General features: G+C 40.2%; 1 protein-coding gene across 1 annotated transcript in view; it reads left to right on the forward strand.

Annotated features, from left to right (window-relative positions):
• The first annotated feature begins 11,669 nt into the window (after nucleotides 1-11,669).
• Nucleotides 11,670-17,240, forward strand: part of LOC146977876 (zinc finger MYM-type protein 4-like) — a 53,634-nt gene continuing 48,063 nt past the window's right edge. The window contains exons 1-2 of the mRNA XM_085790622.1: nucleotides 11,670-11,847; nucleotides 16,276-16,930. Of these exons, the coding sequence (XP_085646748.1) occupies nucleotides 11,767-11,847; nucleotides 16,276-16,930 (736 nt within the window). The 5' untranslated portion in view covers nucleotides 11,670-11,766. The remainder of the gene's footprint in view (nucleotides 11,848-16,275; nucleotides 16,931-17,240) is intronic.

Raw genomic sequence — 17,240 nt, forward strand, 5'->3', positions numbered from 1 at the left:
GTTTTTAGATCATTTTCACTTAAATTCACAATAAATAGAGATTTGTTTTGACTAGAAATGACATTTTGACTAGAAATAAGACAAATATTCTTGCTAAGATACTTGAGTTTTTGCAGTGTAATGCTGCATTAGCATCAAAACAAAGAAGGCTAAATAAAAAACGATAATACACTTGGGGCCCACTTTAGTATTCTTTAAGGGGGCCCAGAATTCCTAGCAACGGCCCTGCATAACACTGTCATAACCATGACATAACAGCTGTCATAAACATCAATGAATACTTATGACAGCTGTCGTTAAGTGTCATTCGGTAAGTTATGTCACTTTTGATGCAAAGTTGACATTGTTTGAGATGTTTTTGTTATGAGAACTTGACATAGGCTAATTGTTAAAGTTTGGCCATTAGGTCTGCTATGACAGTTTAAATTTTCTTTATGTCAAGTTGTCAGAACAAAAACATCTCAAACAATGTCAACTTTGCATCAAAAGTGACGTAACTTACCGAATGACACTTAACCACAGCTGTCATAAGTATTCATTGATGGTTATGACAGCTGTTATGTCCAGGGCTGTTGCTAGGAATTCTGGGTCCCCTTAAAGAATACTAAAGTGGGCCCCTCCCCCTAACTTTTCCTTTTTTTTTTTCTTAGACTACGTATGTATTATCGTTTTTTATTTAGCCTTCTTTGTTTTGATGCTAATGCAGCATTACACTGCAAAAACTCAAGTATCTTAGCAAGAACATTTGTCTTATTTCTAGTCAAAACAAATCTCATTCTACTTAAAAGAAGACACATCATATTAAAAGTAGCTTGTTTTTAGACACTTTTTACTTCTTTCAAGCAGATTTTCACTTGGAATAAGTAGAAAAAATCTGATAGTGGAGCAAGTTTTTCTTCCTTATAACAAGCACAAAAAACTTACTTTCACCGGCAGATTTTTCTATTTATTGTGAATTTAAGTGAAAACTATCCAAAAACAAGTTAATTTTTAGGTAATGAGTCTTATTTCAAGTGGAAAGAGATTAGTTTTGACTAGAAATGAGACATTTGGACAAGAAATAAGACAAATATTCTTGGAAAGATGTTGAGTTTTTACAGTGTACTATGAGTATTAGTCAGGGTCTTACGCAGAATAATTCAGTCATACAAAGATTAGACTACTGGGGTTTTTTATGGGCCCCACTGGGCGCTGGGCCCCTAGAATTATCATCACATTTCTCCCCTATACAACGGCCCTGGTTATGTCATGGTTATGACAGTGTTATGTCAATCTGATGAATACCTATTCCAGTAAAGTCTTACCGATTTATTTATTTAGCACAATTTTAAAACAGTGCAAGGAAGGAACGAAGCCTATAGGAGGGTTGTAGGTACAAAGTTCCACTCCCTTCATCATAGAATTACATGAACTCCAGATAAACAATGAGAAATACAGGAAAATAAAATTAGAAGTGAACAATAAAATGTAGCTACAGTGCAACATAGAAAGACTATGAAGCACAAACAACAAAAGAAAAGAAGAAGGCATGCATAATTAACATTAACAGAAAAATAACACTGAAGATTAGGACATAAGGTGTTTTTTCAGTAACTTTCTAAAGGATGTGTAAGATAAACCATTCCATGTTATATATAATACAACCCTTGTAGCAATCTTTTTTTACAGTCTATGGTAGCAACACAAAACGTGATAATAAAGGCCAATAATGTAGTAATAACAGTCATAATTTTGGCCATTTTACATGTAATGATAACATATCTTGCCAATAATGTAATAAAATGTTTGAGCTTAGTATTAAAAACCCCTTTGAAAACTGGTACATCACATTATATATTATATCTTATTTTCATAGTAGAACATGAGATGTCACTATGTTACAACTAGGGACGTCACGATTATAGATTTTCTTGGTATGATGATTATTGTCAGAGAAATATTCACGGTATTATGATTATCACAATTATTATGCATCAATAAATCTATGCACTATGAATGTGTAAAATCAAATAAAGTCAAAATATAATTACATTCCTGATCTCCTAATATAGGAACAGTTATTAATCCCCCCCGGGTGAAGTGTTTGAAATATTTAAGTCATTAATTGTCATCTATAGCTTTACCAAATGCTGAAGTTTATTTTAATATATATTTTTTAAATTATAAATGACGCTAACATTTAAATTCCTACCAATTACATACAGGGCCGTTGTATAGTGGAGAAAGGTGATGATAACTCTAGGGGCCCAGCGCCCAGTGGGGCGCCTGATTTATTCTGTGTAAGACCCTGACTAATACTCATAGTAGGCCTACACTGTAAAAACTCTACATCTTGCCAAGAATATTTGTCTTATTTCTTGTCCAAATGTCTCATTTCTAGTCAAAACTAATCTCTTTCCACTTAAAATAAGACTCATCACCTAAAAATGTACTTGTTTTTTAGATCATTTTCACTTGTTTCCAAAAATCTGCCAGTGAAAGCAAGTTTTTTGTGCTTGTAATAAGGAAGAAAAAGTTGCTCCACTATCAGATTTTTTCTACTTATTCCAAGTGAAAATCTGCTTGAAAGAAGTAAAAAGTGTCTAAAAACAAGCTGCTTTTAATATGATGAGTCTTATTTTAAGTAGAATGAGATTTGTTTTAACTAGAAATGACATTTTGACTAGAAATAAGACAAATATTCTTGCTAAGATACTTGAGTTTTTGCAGTGTAATGCTGCATTAGCATCAAAACAAAGAAGGCTGAATAAAAAATGATAATACATACGTAGTCTAAGAAAAAAAACTGGAAAGGTTAGGCGGAGGGGCCCACTTTAGTATTCTTTAAGGGGGCCCAGAATTCATAGCAACGGCCCTGGTTACATATATGTTTGTAAACGCAGCTGTAATAGAAAGTCTCGTGTAAGAGTCAAGTTCACTGCTACGAAGACGTTGTGGCTCTGAGTTGATTTTCCTTTGGTGATAAAATCCGTCATCTTGACTCTCACGGGACTTTGTATCACAGCTGTTTACAAACATGTCTGCTTGCTGGAAGGAAATGCCTGTGGAAGAAATGTGCAGCTTTGTGGGATGTAAACAGCCTAAACAGCATAAGATCAGTCCGCTCCCATTCATCGTTGCCGTGGCGATGAGGGGACAGACACAACTACTGCAAAACAAGAGACAATAAAACGAAAATCTTCAGATTCCTTCTTTTAGACATAAAATATTAGGAAACTACAGCCCCAGGTTGAATTTGCCTGGAATTGTCCTTTAAGTGTAGATAAACTGAAGATCCAGTTTCCACTGGTTGGATGTGTCCTGAGTGTGTATGTGTATATGTCTCTGTCATATGTATTTTATGTATACTTATTGTCTGCAAGGCCGCTACGACCGTGCGCTCGAGTCCATCACAGATTTCCCCGTAGACCAGTGGTTCTCAACTGGTGGGTCGGGACCCAAAAGTGGGTCTAGACCCGTTCTGGATGGGTCGTGGACAGCTGGTCAAAAAAGTAAATAATATTTAATGCACATCTGATGTTGGACATGTCTTTTATTTTGAAAAATAACTTATTTTGAAAGGCACGAGACACGTGAACACATGCAGTTGTAATGCTCCTCCTCACTTTCTTATTATTTGCTCTGAATGCAAAGATATCAGTTTGTTATTAATGTGGCCTGATGCAGTGAATCTGGTTTTGTTTTCTTTTGTGGGTCTTTATTTTGTGCAATTTGATATTTATTCACTTTTGTGAACATGCTCTGAATGCAGAGATGCATTAGAAGTCAAATATATCGTTTTGTTGGTCTCCATTTTGTGCAGTTTGATATATTTTTATTCACTTCCGTACATGCAGTTGTCATGGTAACTCCTCAGTTTCATTCATGTGCTCTGAAATGCACTTTGCTCAATAAAGAGCTAAATGAGTTTTTACAGGCTTTAAAAAAATTCTTGGTTTGAATTCTATAAAAGTGGGTCGCGACTTAATGACCATGGGACAATGTGGAGCCCAGAGTGAAAGTTGAGAACCCCTGGCGTAGGGGACAATAAAGTTTATTCAGTTCAGTTCAATTCAGTGCACCCACTCATCCCATAATGCTCTCATGACAGAATGCAGAAAGCTGACGACTGAGGAACTTTCTTTATTAAACATGTCAAGAAGAACAGATACAATGACATACTCATTTCTGTCCATATGTGCAAATCAAATCACAGTGAAAGAAAAATCACACGTCCTGCATTATATAGGAAATCAAAAACACCTTCTATAAAGGGTGAGTACCACCAGACCCTATAGAGAGTTTCAGATTAATACATGAAATAAATAAGTGAAATAAAATAACCAAAAGAAAAAGAAAAGAAAAAAAGATACAAGGGGTTCAGCACAACTGAAGTATTTCCATAAGTGTATACAGTTTCTTAAAGACAGAGGAGACGTTGTCATCACTTCATAATGAGGAAACACTGGAGGTAATAATGTTAGAAAATAAAGATAAATATAAAAACTAAGAAATAAAAGCTAATCCCTAAAATAAAATAAAAGAGATGAAACAGCAACTATTGAGAGTGTGTACTGAATATGGTGTGCAATACGATATCAAATTTAATCCCAAAAAGAGTGTGGTTATGATAGCTAGAACTAAGGAGGACCAAAGGTGAAAGTTTCCCTCTTTTTGTCTGTCTGAGCAAATCACTCAATGTTGTCACCACCAAGGTTAAATACCCGGGGCATATTATTCTAGATGATCTCTGTGATGATGATGATGATGATGTGCAGCGGCAGTGCTGTAAACTGTATGCGCAAGCAAACATGATTGCTCGCAAATTTCACGTGTGTTCAAAGGAAGTTAAAATTGCTTTACTACTGTACACCACTACATACAGCACACCTCTGGTGCAATTATTGTAAAGGTATGAATAAGATCAAGGTTGCGTATAATGACGCCCTTCGTATCTTGCTGAAGTATCCACGGTGGGTAAGTGCCAGCCGTTTGTTTGTGTCCTGTAATTTTTTTTTTTTTTAGCCTTTATTTAACCAGGTAAAAGACCCGTTGAGATCGAGATCTCATTTTCAAGGGTGACCTGGCCAAGAGGGCAGCAGCACACGTCGTCAACATTATAAAATACAAAATACATTACAATATTACAATGATGTGTAATGAATCCACATGCAATGCCTTGATAAGAAATGTTATTTATAAGTTTATGTGCAGACTCACTGTGTTGAACCAAAAATGGAATTATAACTAATGTCTCTGACTGACACAACTCAGAGTGACACAAAATACACCTCCATGTTTTGGAAACACTGGTTTGAACAACATCTATCTATCTATCTATCTATCTATCTATCTATCTATCTATCTATCTATCTATCTATCTATCTATCTATCTATCTATCTATCTATCTATCTATCTATCTATCTATCTATCTATCTATCTATCTATCTATCTATCAGTAGGGGGCGGTAGTGAGCTGGTGAAGTCTGAATGTAAACAGAGGAAGAAGCCTCGCGCTGCTCCAGTGGATGAAGGCTCGTGAGCGGCTCGTGCTCGCTGTGTATTTCTATTACTTCTCCAGTCAGTCAGATGTTCAGTCTGTTTTCAAGACGCTGAGTCGCGTTGTTTTATTTTATTTTTGTCTGGTGGATTTATTTTCTTTTATTTTGGAGCGAACATGGCGACTACGGAAAGCAGCAAAGGACAAGAGCGACTCTCCGCGGTAAATGTCTGTTTCTGCACGTTGTTACGGCTCTAACTTCTTCACACTGATTATAAACATTTAGTTTTTATTTTATTTTTTACACCTGCAGCTGTAACTTCTCTGTCTTATTGATCCGTGTTGTCGGCGCATTGACCCGGTGAAGACTCGTTAAACCTCCGCGGCTAAACGAGCACCGAGTAGAGTAGAGGGATAGTTAATGGTTTTTGTTTCGTTTTGTTTTTTAAAGTCAGGGGTCATTTAATCTCTAGACGTATAAATGAATCACTACAGAGGAAGCAACAACAAGCAGCAGCAGCAACAGGCTAACTTCGTGCCGCATGTGTTTGTTTGGCGGTGTAAATGCGGAAAGAAATGCCGCTGGAGTCGCTTATTTAGTGTGTTTCTGTACAGAATAACGTTACTGTTGGTTGGTTTGCACATGCACAAGGACTGCTGTCACATTTAAGTCCTTTTGTAAACGTGCAAAGTTCATTTCGTTTCATTTTTCTCGCTGAAATCCTGCAGGAATTCATGCAACAACATGTCCATGCAACACCACCACACTGAGCATATAGAAGCTGGAAGTGCATGAGTTAAAGTTTCTTTAACCCTCCTGTTTCCCTCTGGGTCAAATTGACCCAATCTGTTCCCTTCCTCCTTTTCTTCCCTTCTCCCTTCCTTCTTTCCACAATCCTTTTTCCTTTCCTTCCCTCCCTTTGTCCTCATTTCTTCTTCCTTCCTTTTTTCCCTCCCTTAAACAAATCTGTCCCCTTCCTCCATATTTCTTTCCTTCCTTCTTTCCACAATCCTTTTCCCCTCCCTTCATTCCTTCCCTTCGTCCTTACTTCTTCCTTCCTTTTTTACCTGTTCATATCTGTTCCCTCCCTCCTTCTATCGTTCCTTCCTTTTCCCCTTCCTCTTTCCTCCCATCTTTCCCTTTGTCCTTCCTTCCCTATTTCTTTCTTTCCTTCCCTTTGTCCTTTCTTCTTTCCCCTCTTCCTTCCTTACTTCTTTCTTTTCTTTCTTCCTTCCCTTCGTCCTTCCTTCCTTCCTTCTTTTCTTCCTTCCTTCACTTCGTCCTTCCGTCTTTCTATTCTTCCTTCCTTCACTTCGTCCTTCCTTCCTTCTTTCTTTCTTTCTTTCTTTCCCTCCTTCCTTCCTTCCTTCCTTCCTTCCTTCCTTCCTTCCTTATTTCTTTTCTTCCTTCCTTCCCTTCGTCCTTCCTTCCTTCCTTGACCCAGGAGGACAACAGGAGGGTTAAATAGAATTGAATCGTTTCAGTTCATCCGTTCGTCACAGATAATAAATAAACTATTCCTACATATTCACTGGTGTAACATACAGTATATTGATTTAAAGGGATACGCCAACTCTTTTTTTTCGTGTCTTGCCTCACCACTAATTAGCTTAGCTCAAATGCTGGAAGTGCATGGGTATTGGTAGCCTCCCTCCACCTAAAGTCATCAGAGAAACTCTTCAGCAACTCTAAACGGTCCGGTGTGCTTGTTGTGACTCACGTTATGTTACGTTATCTATTTTTAGACTAATATCAGCAGATCATGTAAATTTTCTTAAAGAAATGCACACAAAACTAGACCGCAGGGCCCAAACAAAGCGTTACAACGTGAAAACAAAACACAAGTTCTTACCTTGTCTACTGTCTGTGTGATACGCAGGGTGCATGAGCGCCAGTAAACCGCTGAGGAAGGAGAAGAGCTCATGCAGTAGATCGGTGAAGGAGTTTGTCGGACACTGTGACCCTTTTTTTGAGAGAGATTTATCAGGATGCGTCGTACGTGTGTTGTAAAGGGCTGTGACAATAAGCAGAAGAACGGGTCGAGACTTATTTTTCACTCAATTCCAAGAAATCCGGAGCGGATGAAACGATGGCTCGGTGCTCTGAACATGGACCCCAACACCCCACGAAAAGCAGCCAAGACCATGTTGGTTTGCTCAGAGCATTTTTCATGCGACGACTACCACGAAAGACTGGATTTCAGAACCCAAACTTTGAAACTTTTCTTGAACGATGCGGCCATCCCATCATTCGGTATCACACAGACAGTAAATAAGGTGAGTACTTGTGTTTTGTTTTCACGTTGTAACGCTTTGTTTTTGTCGACCTACTTACAGAAGTCGAGTTGTAAAAAAAAAATTCAGGGGGGGCGGTCAATTTTTCTAGGCTCTTATCAACATGGACAAGTGGATAGGTTTGATTTGTGCAAATGTTTTTTAATGAAAACAACAATGTGTAGTGTTTAGGGGTGTCACGATTTCGATTTTTTATCGAAATCGATCGAAATTACGTCATGGTCTCGAGCATCGAAGTCAAAGAGAGGATCAACCCTTTTGGGGCGTAAAATTGTTACCTTTATATTGTAAATAAATTATTTAAATGTGACCATTAGTGCCTAATGTGATACATTATGGAAATTGCATCACTTATATGTAGCCCATCTTTTGAAATAAGATTTACTGTACAACATTTGATGAATAAAACCAATGATCGTAGACTAGACCAGTCTGAAAATGGCATAGGCCTAAGAAAAAGAAAAAAAATCGAGAATCGAATCGAGGATTTGGAGAATCGTGACACCCCTAGTAGTGTTATATTTCACACTAACATTCTCACTTTGAGCAGTCATCACAAAATCTATCAATAATGTGTGTGTGTGTGTGTGTGTGTTCATCTCTCTCGCTCTGTTTAGATTAAATAAAACACAAATAAGCTACAAACGCACACATTGGCCTCTCGTATTCGCCGATCGTGGTGTTTTATTTTGAAAATTGACCGGATTCTCTCGTGTTTTCTTTGTTTGACTTCCTGCCAGGATTTGACGCGATCGCTCGCGGCTCGCACACAAAACAGACCAGACGGCGAAACGATCGCTGAGGTGCACGCCACGCTGCGGCACGTCTGGTGTGAACGACACATTAACATGGGCGCCCAAATGAAACTGGCTCCACTTCTCGGCGCTTCACGGCTATTTGTGCAGGGGTTAAAGTTCTCCGTCGCCACGGCGGATTTCCGTCAATGGGACAAAATGAGGGGAGAAAAAAAAGGCTGCACATGTTTTTGTTGTGGTTTACTAACGCTGCTCTCAACCAATAAAACTAGCCAGGACCGTTGTATTATTTTAATTGTTAAAATTGATTTTTGAAACTTTGACAGCCTTAATATAATGAGTTATATGTCCAACATTTAATGTAAAAAAGGGGAGTGATGGAGGGGGGGATGGCATTTTTACAGGGGGGGATGATTTTGATTGTTTTTATTTCAGGGGGGATGCCATCTCCTCTCATCCCCCCTCATCCCCCCTCAACTCAACTACTGGTTACAACGTGAAAACAAAACACAAGTTCTTACCTTGTCTACTGTCTGTGTGATACGCAGGGTGCATGAGCGCCAGTAAACCGCTGAGGAGGAAGGAGGAGAAGAGGAAGGAGAAGAGCTCATGCAGTAGATCGGTGAAGGAGTTTGTTGGACACTTTTTTTAAGAGAGATTTATAAACCAGAATTTTACAAGGATGCCTCGTACGTGTGTTGTAAAAGGTTGCGACAATAGGCAGAAGACTGCATCAAGACTTATTTTTCACTCATTTCCAAGAAATCCTGAGCGGATGAAACGATGGCTCGGTGCTCTGAACATGGACCCCAACACCCCACGAAAAGCAGCCAAGACCATGTTGGTTTGCTCAGAGCATTTTTCATGCGACGACTACCACGAAAGACTGGATTTCAGAAACCAAACAATTAGACTTTTCTTGAATGATGCGGCCATCCCATCATTCAGTATCACACAGACAGTAAACAAGGTAAGAACTTGTGTTTTGTTTTCACGTTGTAACGCTTTGTTTTGTCGACCTAGCTACTTACAAGCACGTCGGCGGTGGTTTGCGCATGCGCCCTGCGGTTTAGTTTCATGTGCATTTCTTTCGGACAATTACATTATCTGCTGATATTAGTCTAAAAATAGATAACGTAACAGTTGAGTCACAACAAGTCACAACAAGCTCACCGGACCGTTTAGAGTTGCTGAAGAGTTTCTCTGATGACTTTAGGTGGAGGCAGGCTACCAATACCCATACACTTCCAGTGTTTGAGCTAAGCTAATTAGCGGTGCGCCAGCTCCCTTGTTACTGCACGCACAGTCGAAAGGATGGTGTCTATCTGCTGGTCTTGGACTCGGGAAAAATTGTTGGCGTATCCCTTTAAATCAATATATGTTACACCAGTGTACTGTATATGTAGGAATAGTTTATTATCTGTGACAAACGGATGAACTGAAAAGATTCAATTCCATTTAAAGAAACTTTGTGATTTAAATTTTCTATCTATCTATCAAATCAAACTTCATTTGTTTATGTAGCACGTTTCATATAAAGTTTGCATCACAAAGTTTTTATTTTTTTTTACATACACTGAGTAATACAATGAGAGAGAAAGTGAAAGAGACATACCCCCTCCACCCCTCATCCCATAATGCTCTCATTACAGTCGGCAGGGAGCTGTTAAAACCAGAGGAAACACTGGAGGTAATGTTAGAAAATAAAAAATATACAAAAACAAAGAAAAAAAAACTAATCCCTAAAATAAAATAAAATAAAATAAAATAAAAGAGATGAAACCGTAAAATGAGTAGGCTAATCATGGTTCTTACGCATCCTGGAAAACGTGGAAAATGGTTGACCAATTTTCCACGTTTTCCAGGACGCGTAAGATCCATGAAAAAAAGTCAAATGGCTTGGAAAAGTTTTAGTTGTCCTGGAAAATAATTTATCACACTGTGACATCAGCTACCAGAGCTCTATTTGACTTTTTCAGACTCTACAAAGGATTTTGTTTTCTAAAAAAAAGATGAGCAGCCGGTGCCTCCTTGTCTCCTCCTCTGCTGTGTGACCGACAGAGAAGCAGCAGAGAGCTTTAGTGGACGTGGTTTAAAAACAAAAACATGTTTTTGCGTTGTTTTGCTAACCAAGAAATCCCATAATGAGCCTCCGTAGCGTAGCTCTGAGCAGCTCACGGCTCTGCTCTGCCGATCTAAAAATAGCTTGCACCGACAATTAAAGGTAACAAACCTACTCCTAAAACTGTAGGGATTATGACAATGGGCCAATTTGATAATGTTGAACTAACTATCCCTTTAAATCAGACTTCTGGGGCTGAGAGAGAAAAACAATCATGTACAAAATAAGACACAACTGTTTGAGACCAGACAGATGTTTCCTATATTCAGGGTTGGGAGGGTTACTTTAAAAATGTATTCCAGTACAATTACAAGTTACCTGTTAGAAAATGTAATTAGTAGGCTAACTTACTCTTAAGTACCACAAAATTAAAGTAATGTATCGGATTACATTTAGTTACTTTTGGATTACTTTACAATACCAAACATGCAAATTCAGTCACGCAGCCATCACGCATCAATCCACGCAGAGGAAACAGGAAATGAAACGCACCGAGCATCCGCTAAATTTCAAAATAAAACACAATGGATAAACTCTCGATTGTAAATGATCACTTTATCAACATTAGTGGTTGATTTTTAAAATGTGAAGTAATCAGCCAAGTAATCTCCGTTTTTATCAAATGTACCAGTAATCTGATTACGTTTTTTTTCTGTACTTGTAACGGACTACAGTTACCCCTTTTTTTGTATCCTGATTACGTAACGCCGTTACATGTAGTCCGTTACTTCCCAAGCCTGCCTATATTTTATTACATCTTCCCAACTACTCAGAAGAAGCTTGTGTGTGTGTTTGCATATGGATGGATGGTGCAGTGATGCCAGCTGGCCGGTGGGGGCGGTAGTGAGCTGGTGAAGTTGGTCTCGTGTCTGAATGTAAACAAAAGAAGAAGCCACGCGCCTCTCCACTAGTGGCAGTGGAGGAAGATGGACTGAGCGGCTCGTGCAGCTCGCTGGTTGTTTTTGTTTTATTTCCCCCAGATGTGTTGTCTGTTTTGGAGGCGCTGAGTTTTTTTTTTTTTAATTGTGTTTGCCACTTGCTACCGACGCGGTCTGGTTGGATTTTATTTTATTTTTTCCTTTTCCTTCTTCCTTTTTCTCTTTTTGGAGCGAACATGGCGACTACGGAAAGCGGCGACGGACAAGAGCGATTCGCCACCAATCATGTCCCGTCTGACCAACAAGTCTCTGGCGCGGTAAATCTCTTCATGCACGTTGTCACGGCTATATTAACACTTGACTATAAACGCTTAGTTTAGTTTTTTACACATAATCACAAGCAGCTGTAACGTTATCTGTGGTTTAACGGGCTCGGAGCTCGGTTATTGATCCGTGTTGTCGGTGTATTGACACGGTAACGGCTGTTAACGGACACACAGCTACTAGCCGCGTTAGCTTAGCCGCCACCACCGGAGAGCTAACTGTTTTGTTTTGGTTTGTTTTTTTAAAAGTCGGGTGGGGGGGGGGGGTCATTTAATCTTTAACCATATAATCACTAAGTTGATGTTAAAGAGGAAGACACTCGGTACATTTGTGGTTAATCTCAGCTTGGTCGTGTTTACGCTGCAGTAACCAGCAACAAGCTAACTTCATGTCGCGTTGTTTGGCGGTTTAAATGCGGAAAAACGCTGCTCGAGTCGCTTATTTAGTGTGTTTGTACCCGAACCAGTGTTTTTTTTTGACCTGCAGACTAGTGTTGGTTTGTCTGTTTGTCTGCACATGCACGAGCACAGAGGACACATTTTAAGCGCTTTTGCAAATTTGCAAAGTTCAGCTCGTTTCTGTTTCTTCGGTGTCACCCTGCCTGCAGGAATGTGTTGAAGTGGGTTTAGGCAAGGCAGGGCAAGGCAATTTTATTTGTATAGCCCGTTTTTACCACCAGTTTGTCTCAAAGGGCTTCACATGGCATCATAACAACATCCTCTGTCCTTAGACCCTCACATCCACTGAGGGAAAAACTCCATGGAAAACCCTTTTAACAGGGAAAACCAGGAGAAAGCTCAGGGTGAGCAACAGAGGAGCAATAGATGTTGTTACAGACAAGAAAACAGTTTACAGTTTATTTACCTGCTGCTTTTTAATTAGAGACACTGTTCATACTTGTACCACATAGATTATAGTTGGATAGTGTTGTTGTAGTCGGTATATACGTGAGTATATCACACAGACTACACCACATGTGCTTCTGTCCTGCAGACTAGTGTGTGTTTGTTTGCACATGGACGAGCACTGTGGTCACATTTAAAGTCCTTTTGATTTGCAAACTTCAGCTGGTTTTCCCTGCAGGAATTCATGCAACAGCAACACAGCACTGAATCTGAGAGCTGCTGCTGCTGCAGAAAACCAAAAACATCAGTAGTTTAATATACATGTCTCCCACTAAGCTGAAATCACAGCTTCTTTTCTTGTACATTGTTTATTTCACTAGATGCAGATGTGAGGTGTTTTTGCACAGTAACTTTGCAGCAGGTGAAGGAGCAACCCCTGTTTTTTTATTTTTTTCACTGCAATAGAGTGAATTCTTGACTGTTTTGTTGTTGCATGAATCCAGTGTCAGTGCATCACACATCAGAGATCTGCAGCGAGTAGCGACCACTTCCTCAAGCCCGTGTAAAGGCCGTCGTCATGTGGCGCGATCAGTTCAGTCCATGAAAAGAACTGGATCGATCGTTGAAGTTCTTCAAGTTCTTCAACTCACCAAAAACTGAGTCTCTTGATTGAACTTGGATGCATCTTACAGTTTGCTGTTACGCAGAATCCACTTTATACTGGTTTTGTAGTGGTTATATTTGTTCCCATGGCCGTTCTATGACGCCCGGAGGAGCTGCTCAACGATAAACAACCATGGCGACGATAAAAGTCAGGCCGTACTCCAAATGTGGAGTTATCGGCTGCAACAGGAAGCGTGGAAACGTATTTTCGATCCCTTCGTCCGAGCCTCGCAGGGGACAGTGGCTGGAGTTTATGTTTGCCGGTCAGTGTGTACCAGAAAGCCTTCCCAAAACGGTGCACGTGTGCGCCAAGCATTTTACTCCGCAGTGCTTTGTAAACATGGGCCAGTACAGAGCAGGCTTCGCTCAGAAGCTCTGAATAAAGCTGGATGCGGTACCAACCGTCCGTGACCAAACTACAGACAGGGGAAGTGTAAGTTAAATCACTTTGTGTGTTAAACGATTGCATCTCGACCACCAGCCGTTGTTCCCCAATGTCAAAGCTGTAAGCGCGAGGCACCGGTAGCGAGAACCACACCCTCGCTCCCCGTGGCGGGTGTGTGTGGAGTGGACGTGATTTACATCTTATTTGCATTTCGAGGTGCGGACACAGAAACGGCTCGTTCTCCGGAGAGCAACTTTTAGTAGATCGGTGAGAGATGATACACTCTGAATCCAATGTGATTGGAGCACTAGACCGACATGAAATGGTTGAAAAACAGAATCATATGGAGCCTTTAAAACAGAAGTTGTGTGTGTGTGTGTGTGGAGCTGAGGGACGTTGACGACAACCAGTGTTTTTAGTTTTTGTAAAGAACCACAGTGTGTGTGTGTGTGTGTTAATCCCCAGATTTTGTTCGATGACACTTGAGTCAACAATATCTTTTTTGATATTAAATATTTATAACGCCAGGGTTCCAGTCTGCCCCTAAAAGAGGCATTTTACTCATAAAATTTGAGACTTCATCTGCTTGCAACCAGTGAATTTACCCCCCCCCCTCCCCCAAATGTTAGTCTGGATCCCTGAATGCTAACGAAGCAGTTGGAGCTGTACATTAAAGCAAAATTAAATCCAGTTCATACGATGATGCCGTTTTGTTGTGAATAGGCAATAGAGCTATAGAGCAATAAAATATTATGTTTGATAAACACCTCTGCACGGATTAATGTGAAAACTAAAATCATGATCATGAAGCCATCTATGTAAAAGTAGAGAAACCATCCCTCAACAGGGGAGGAGGTCTCAGACACCAACTATCTCCAATTTACAATGCTGCCCTTTCATCCCTTCCCAGGAGATTCAACCATCTAGCCTCAAAGAACAACCACCGTTCACAAGTGGCAAGTGACTCCAACGACTGTCGTTATACAGGGTATCCGCGGGGTCTTGAAAAGTATTAAAAGGTGATAAATCAATTTTGGGAAAAGTAAGACCCTTAAAAAGTATTAAAAAGTCTTTTCACAACTTTATAAAGTCTTAAATTTTCAAGGTATTTTTTTCTGAATTAGCTGTCCAAGAGTTTGAGTCCTAAAAAACATTGTGAAAGTGTGTGAATTTATTCATTTTATTAAAAAACAAAGATGAATCGGTACATAAAAAAGAAAAGAAGATTGTTGTTTTGGTTTTTTGAGAGTGGGGCAATTTTTATTTTTTGATAAACTTTGCCTTTTATTTATTATCCCAGCCTATTTTGAATTCTGTTGTATCATAGTGGTCTATAGTCTTTATCACAAACTAGAACTGTTAAGTTAAATGTGTCACTGATGTAAATGGTTACAGCTTGAAGTGGTGGTGAGGTATTAAAAAATATTGAGAAGGTCTTGGAAAAGTCTTAAAAAGGTTTTAAAATTAACTTCAAGATTCCTGTATAAACCCTGATATAACACAATAGGGCACTAACGAAGTCGAAACCAACCTTCCATCAAAGGCAGTCCTTTAAACGACTGTCGTTGGCACTTGGAGCACAAAAGGGAACCAGTGACATCATCACCCTTGTGAACGCCCACACAAGAGGTTAAATGGTGAGTCTCCACAGCAGATAGTTGGACCAGTCCCAGCCTGGTCAGATGCTACATGAACTGATGAAGCCTCTTGGATGAAGGTGAAACGTCTTCCTAGACAAATAACTAAGTCCAGTTGCTTTCCATTTAACCTCCTTTGAGATAAAATCATGATTCAATTACTAAAAAAAACAAACAAACTCAAAGTTTCTGCAGCACAAGATGAGAACCTGTAGTTTGCAGTAGGGTTGTTCGGTATACCGGTACTAAAGTGGTACCGGGGTACTGACGCATTTAAAAAGGTACCATACTGCGCTTAGATGGGACCGGTACTTTCATTTTGCGCCGCCGGCAGCGGTGACGTCGCCGTGTGAAGTCGCCGCATTGTAATTTGAGCCGAGACGAGCGAGTGAGTTGATATGAGAGATATTGTTGATGGGGAAAAAAAAGCAGAGTCAATTTGTGGCTTGGTCTTGATTCTGTGGTGCTGTACCACACATTGGTCTACAGTACATACTGTATGGGAAACAATAGGTTTGTGTTTGAGTAAAGTGAATGTTTGTGTTTCATTCTATAAACTACTGAGAACAATTTCTCCCAAAAATTACAACTGGTCAAAAAAAGATGCAGTGTTTTCAGACCTCAAAAATAATGCAGTTGATATTCATTTTTAAACAGACCACTAATGATTTAATTTAGGAAGAGTTCAGATTAATATAGATGGAAATTTCAATTTTAATCCGGCAGCAGCAGTGACTGTTTATTGATTTACTGATTATTTACTGATATAGTTCTAAAATAAAGTCAATAATGACATTTTTTGTGTTCTCTTTTTATTTGGAAAAGTACCAAAAAGTATCGTGACAACACTACTTTGCAGCGTTAATTTATTTTATTCTCTGTCCATCACAGGTGACGGAGGGGACGGACGGAGAGTCCAGGGAAACGGTTTCAGATCCAGAATCAAAGATGGACGTGGTAAAGATGGAGGTTGATCTGTCTGAGTCTGGAGAGGACGACGGCGTCGACGCTGCTGCTGAGAAACAAAGGGAAAGTCCAGAAACAAAACAAGAGGACACGGAGGAAGACGTTGAACCTTCTCCTCCTTCTGCGTCTCCTCAAAACCCCTCGTCTTCTTCGCCGTCGCCGTCGGCCGCCTCCACAGAAAAGACTCTAAACGCGGTTTCTGTTCACGGCGGCGGCAACGACGACGAGTCCGGGCTGATGAGCTCCGAGGTGAAAACCGAGGACGACTCAGAGTCTGAGTTACACGGGGAGAAAGTCACGGTAAAGGACGAAGACGTGCAGGAAAGTTCCTCGGACGGGGACACGACGTCCGACAACGCCGACAAAGACGCCGAGAGTCGGAAAGACGCCGACGCGGAGCCGCAGCTCGGAGTGTGTAAGCAGAAGTCTGCGTCTGTGGCGGCCGACGACCTGGACGAGATGATGGACATCGGCACGGTGGATCAGATGGAACAGGAGGCTCAGATGAAGGAGGAGGAGGAGGAGACGCCCAGGACGATGGAGGGGGAGACCAGCCCCTCCCCCGCCACCTCACACACAGGTAACCGAGGGAGAAAACTGTTTTTATTAATCACCAACTGGTTATAACGTCATGAAAAACCAACTATTTATTCCTGCTGTTTCTGCATCACCCAGCTTCACTTTTATGAGCTTTTCAGAATAAAAACTAGGGATGGGCATTTCGAATAATTTTCTAACCGAGTATCCTAACCTTGTCGTAACCGGGTAACCGAATACTGTAATAAAAAATAAAATGAGGTCATGTCTGATGGACAGAGCGCAGCCGGTGCATAAATGCTCTCTGTCCGTCAGACAGTCGCATCACTGACACACAGCGTCGTCAGACTAAA

This window comes from Trachurus japonicus, chromosome 11, assembly GCF_045865225.1.
Source record: "Trachurus japonicus isolate A0001 chromosome 11, Traja_1.0".
In the NCBI taxonomy this organism is placed as follows: Eukaryota; Metazoa; Chordata; class Actinopteri; order Carangiformes; family Carangidae; genus Trachurus; species Trachurus japonicus.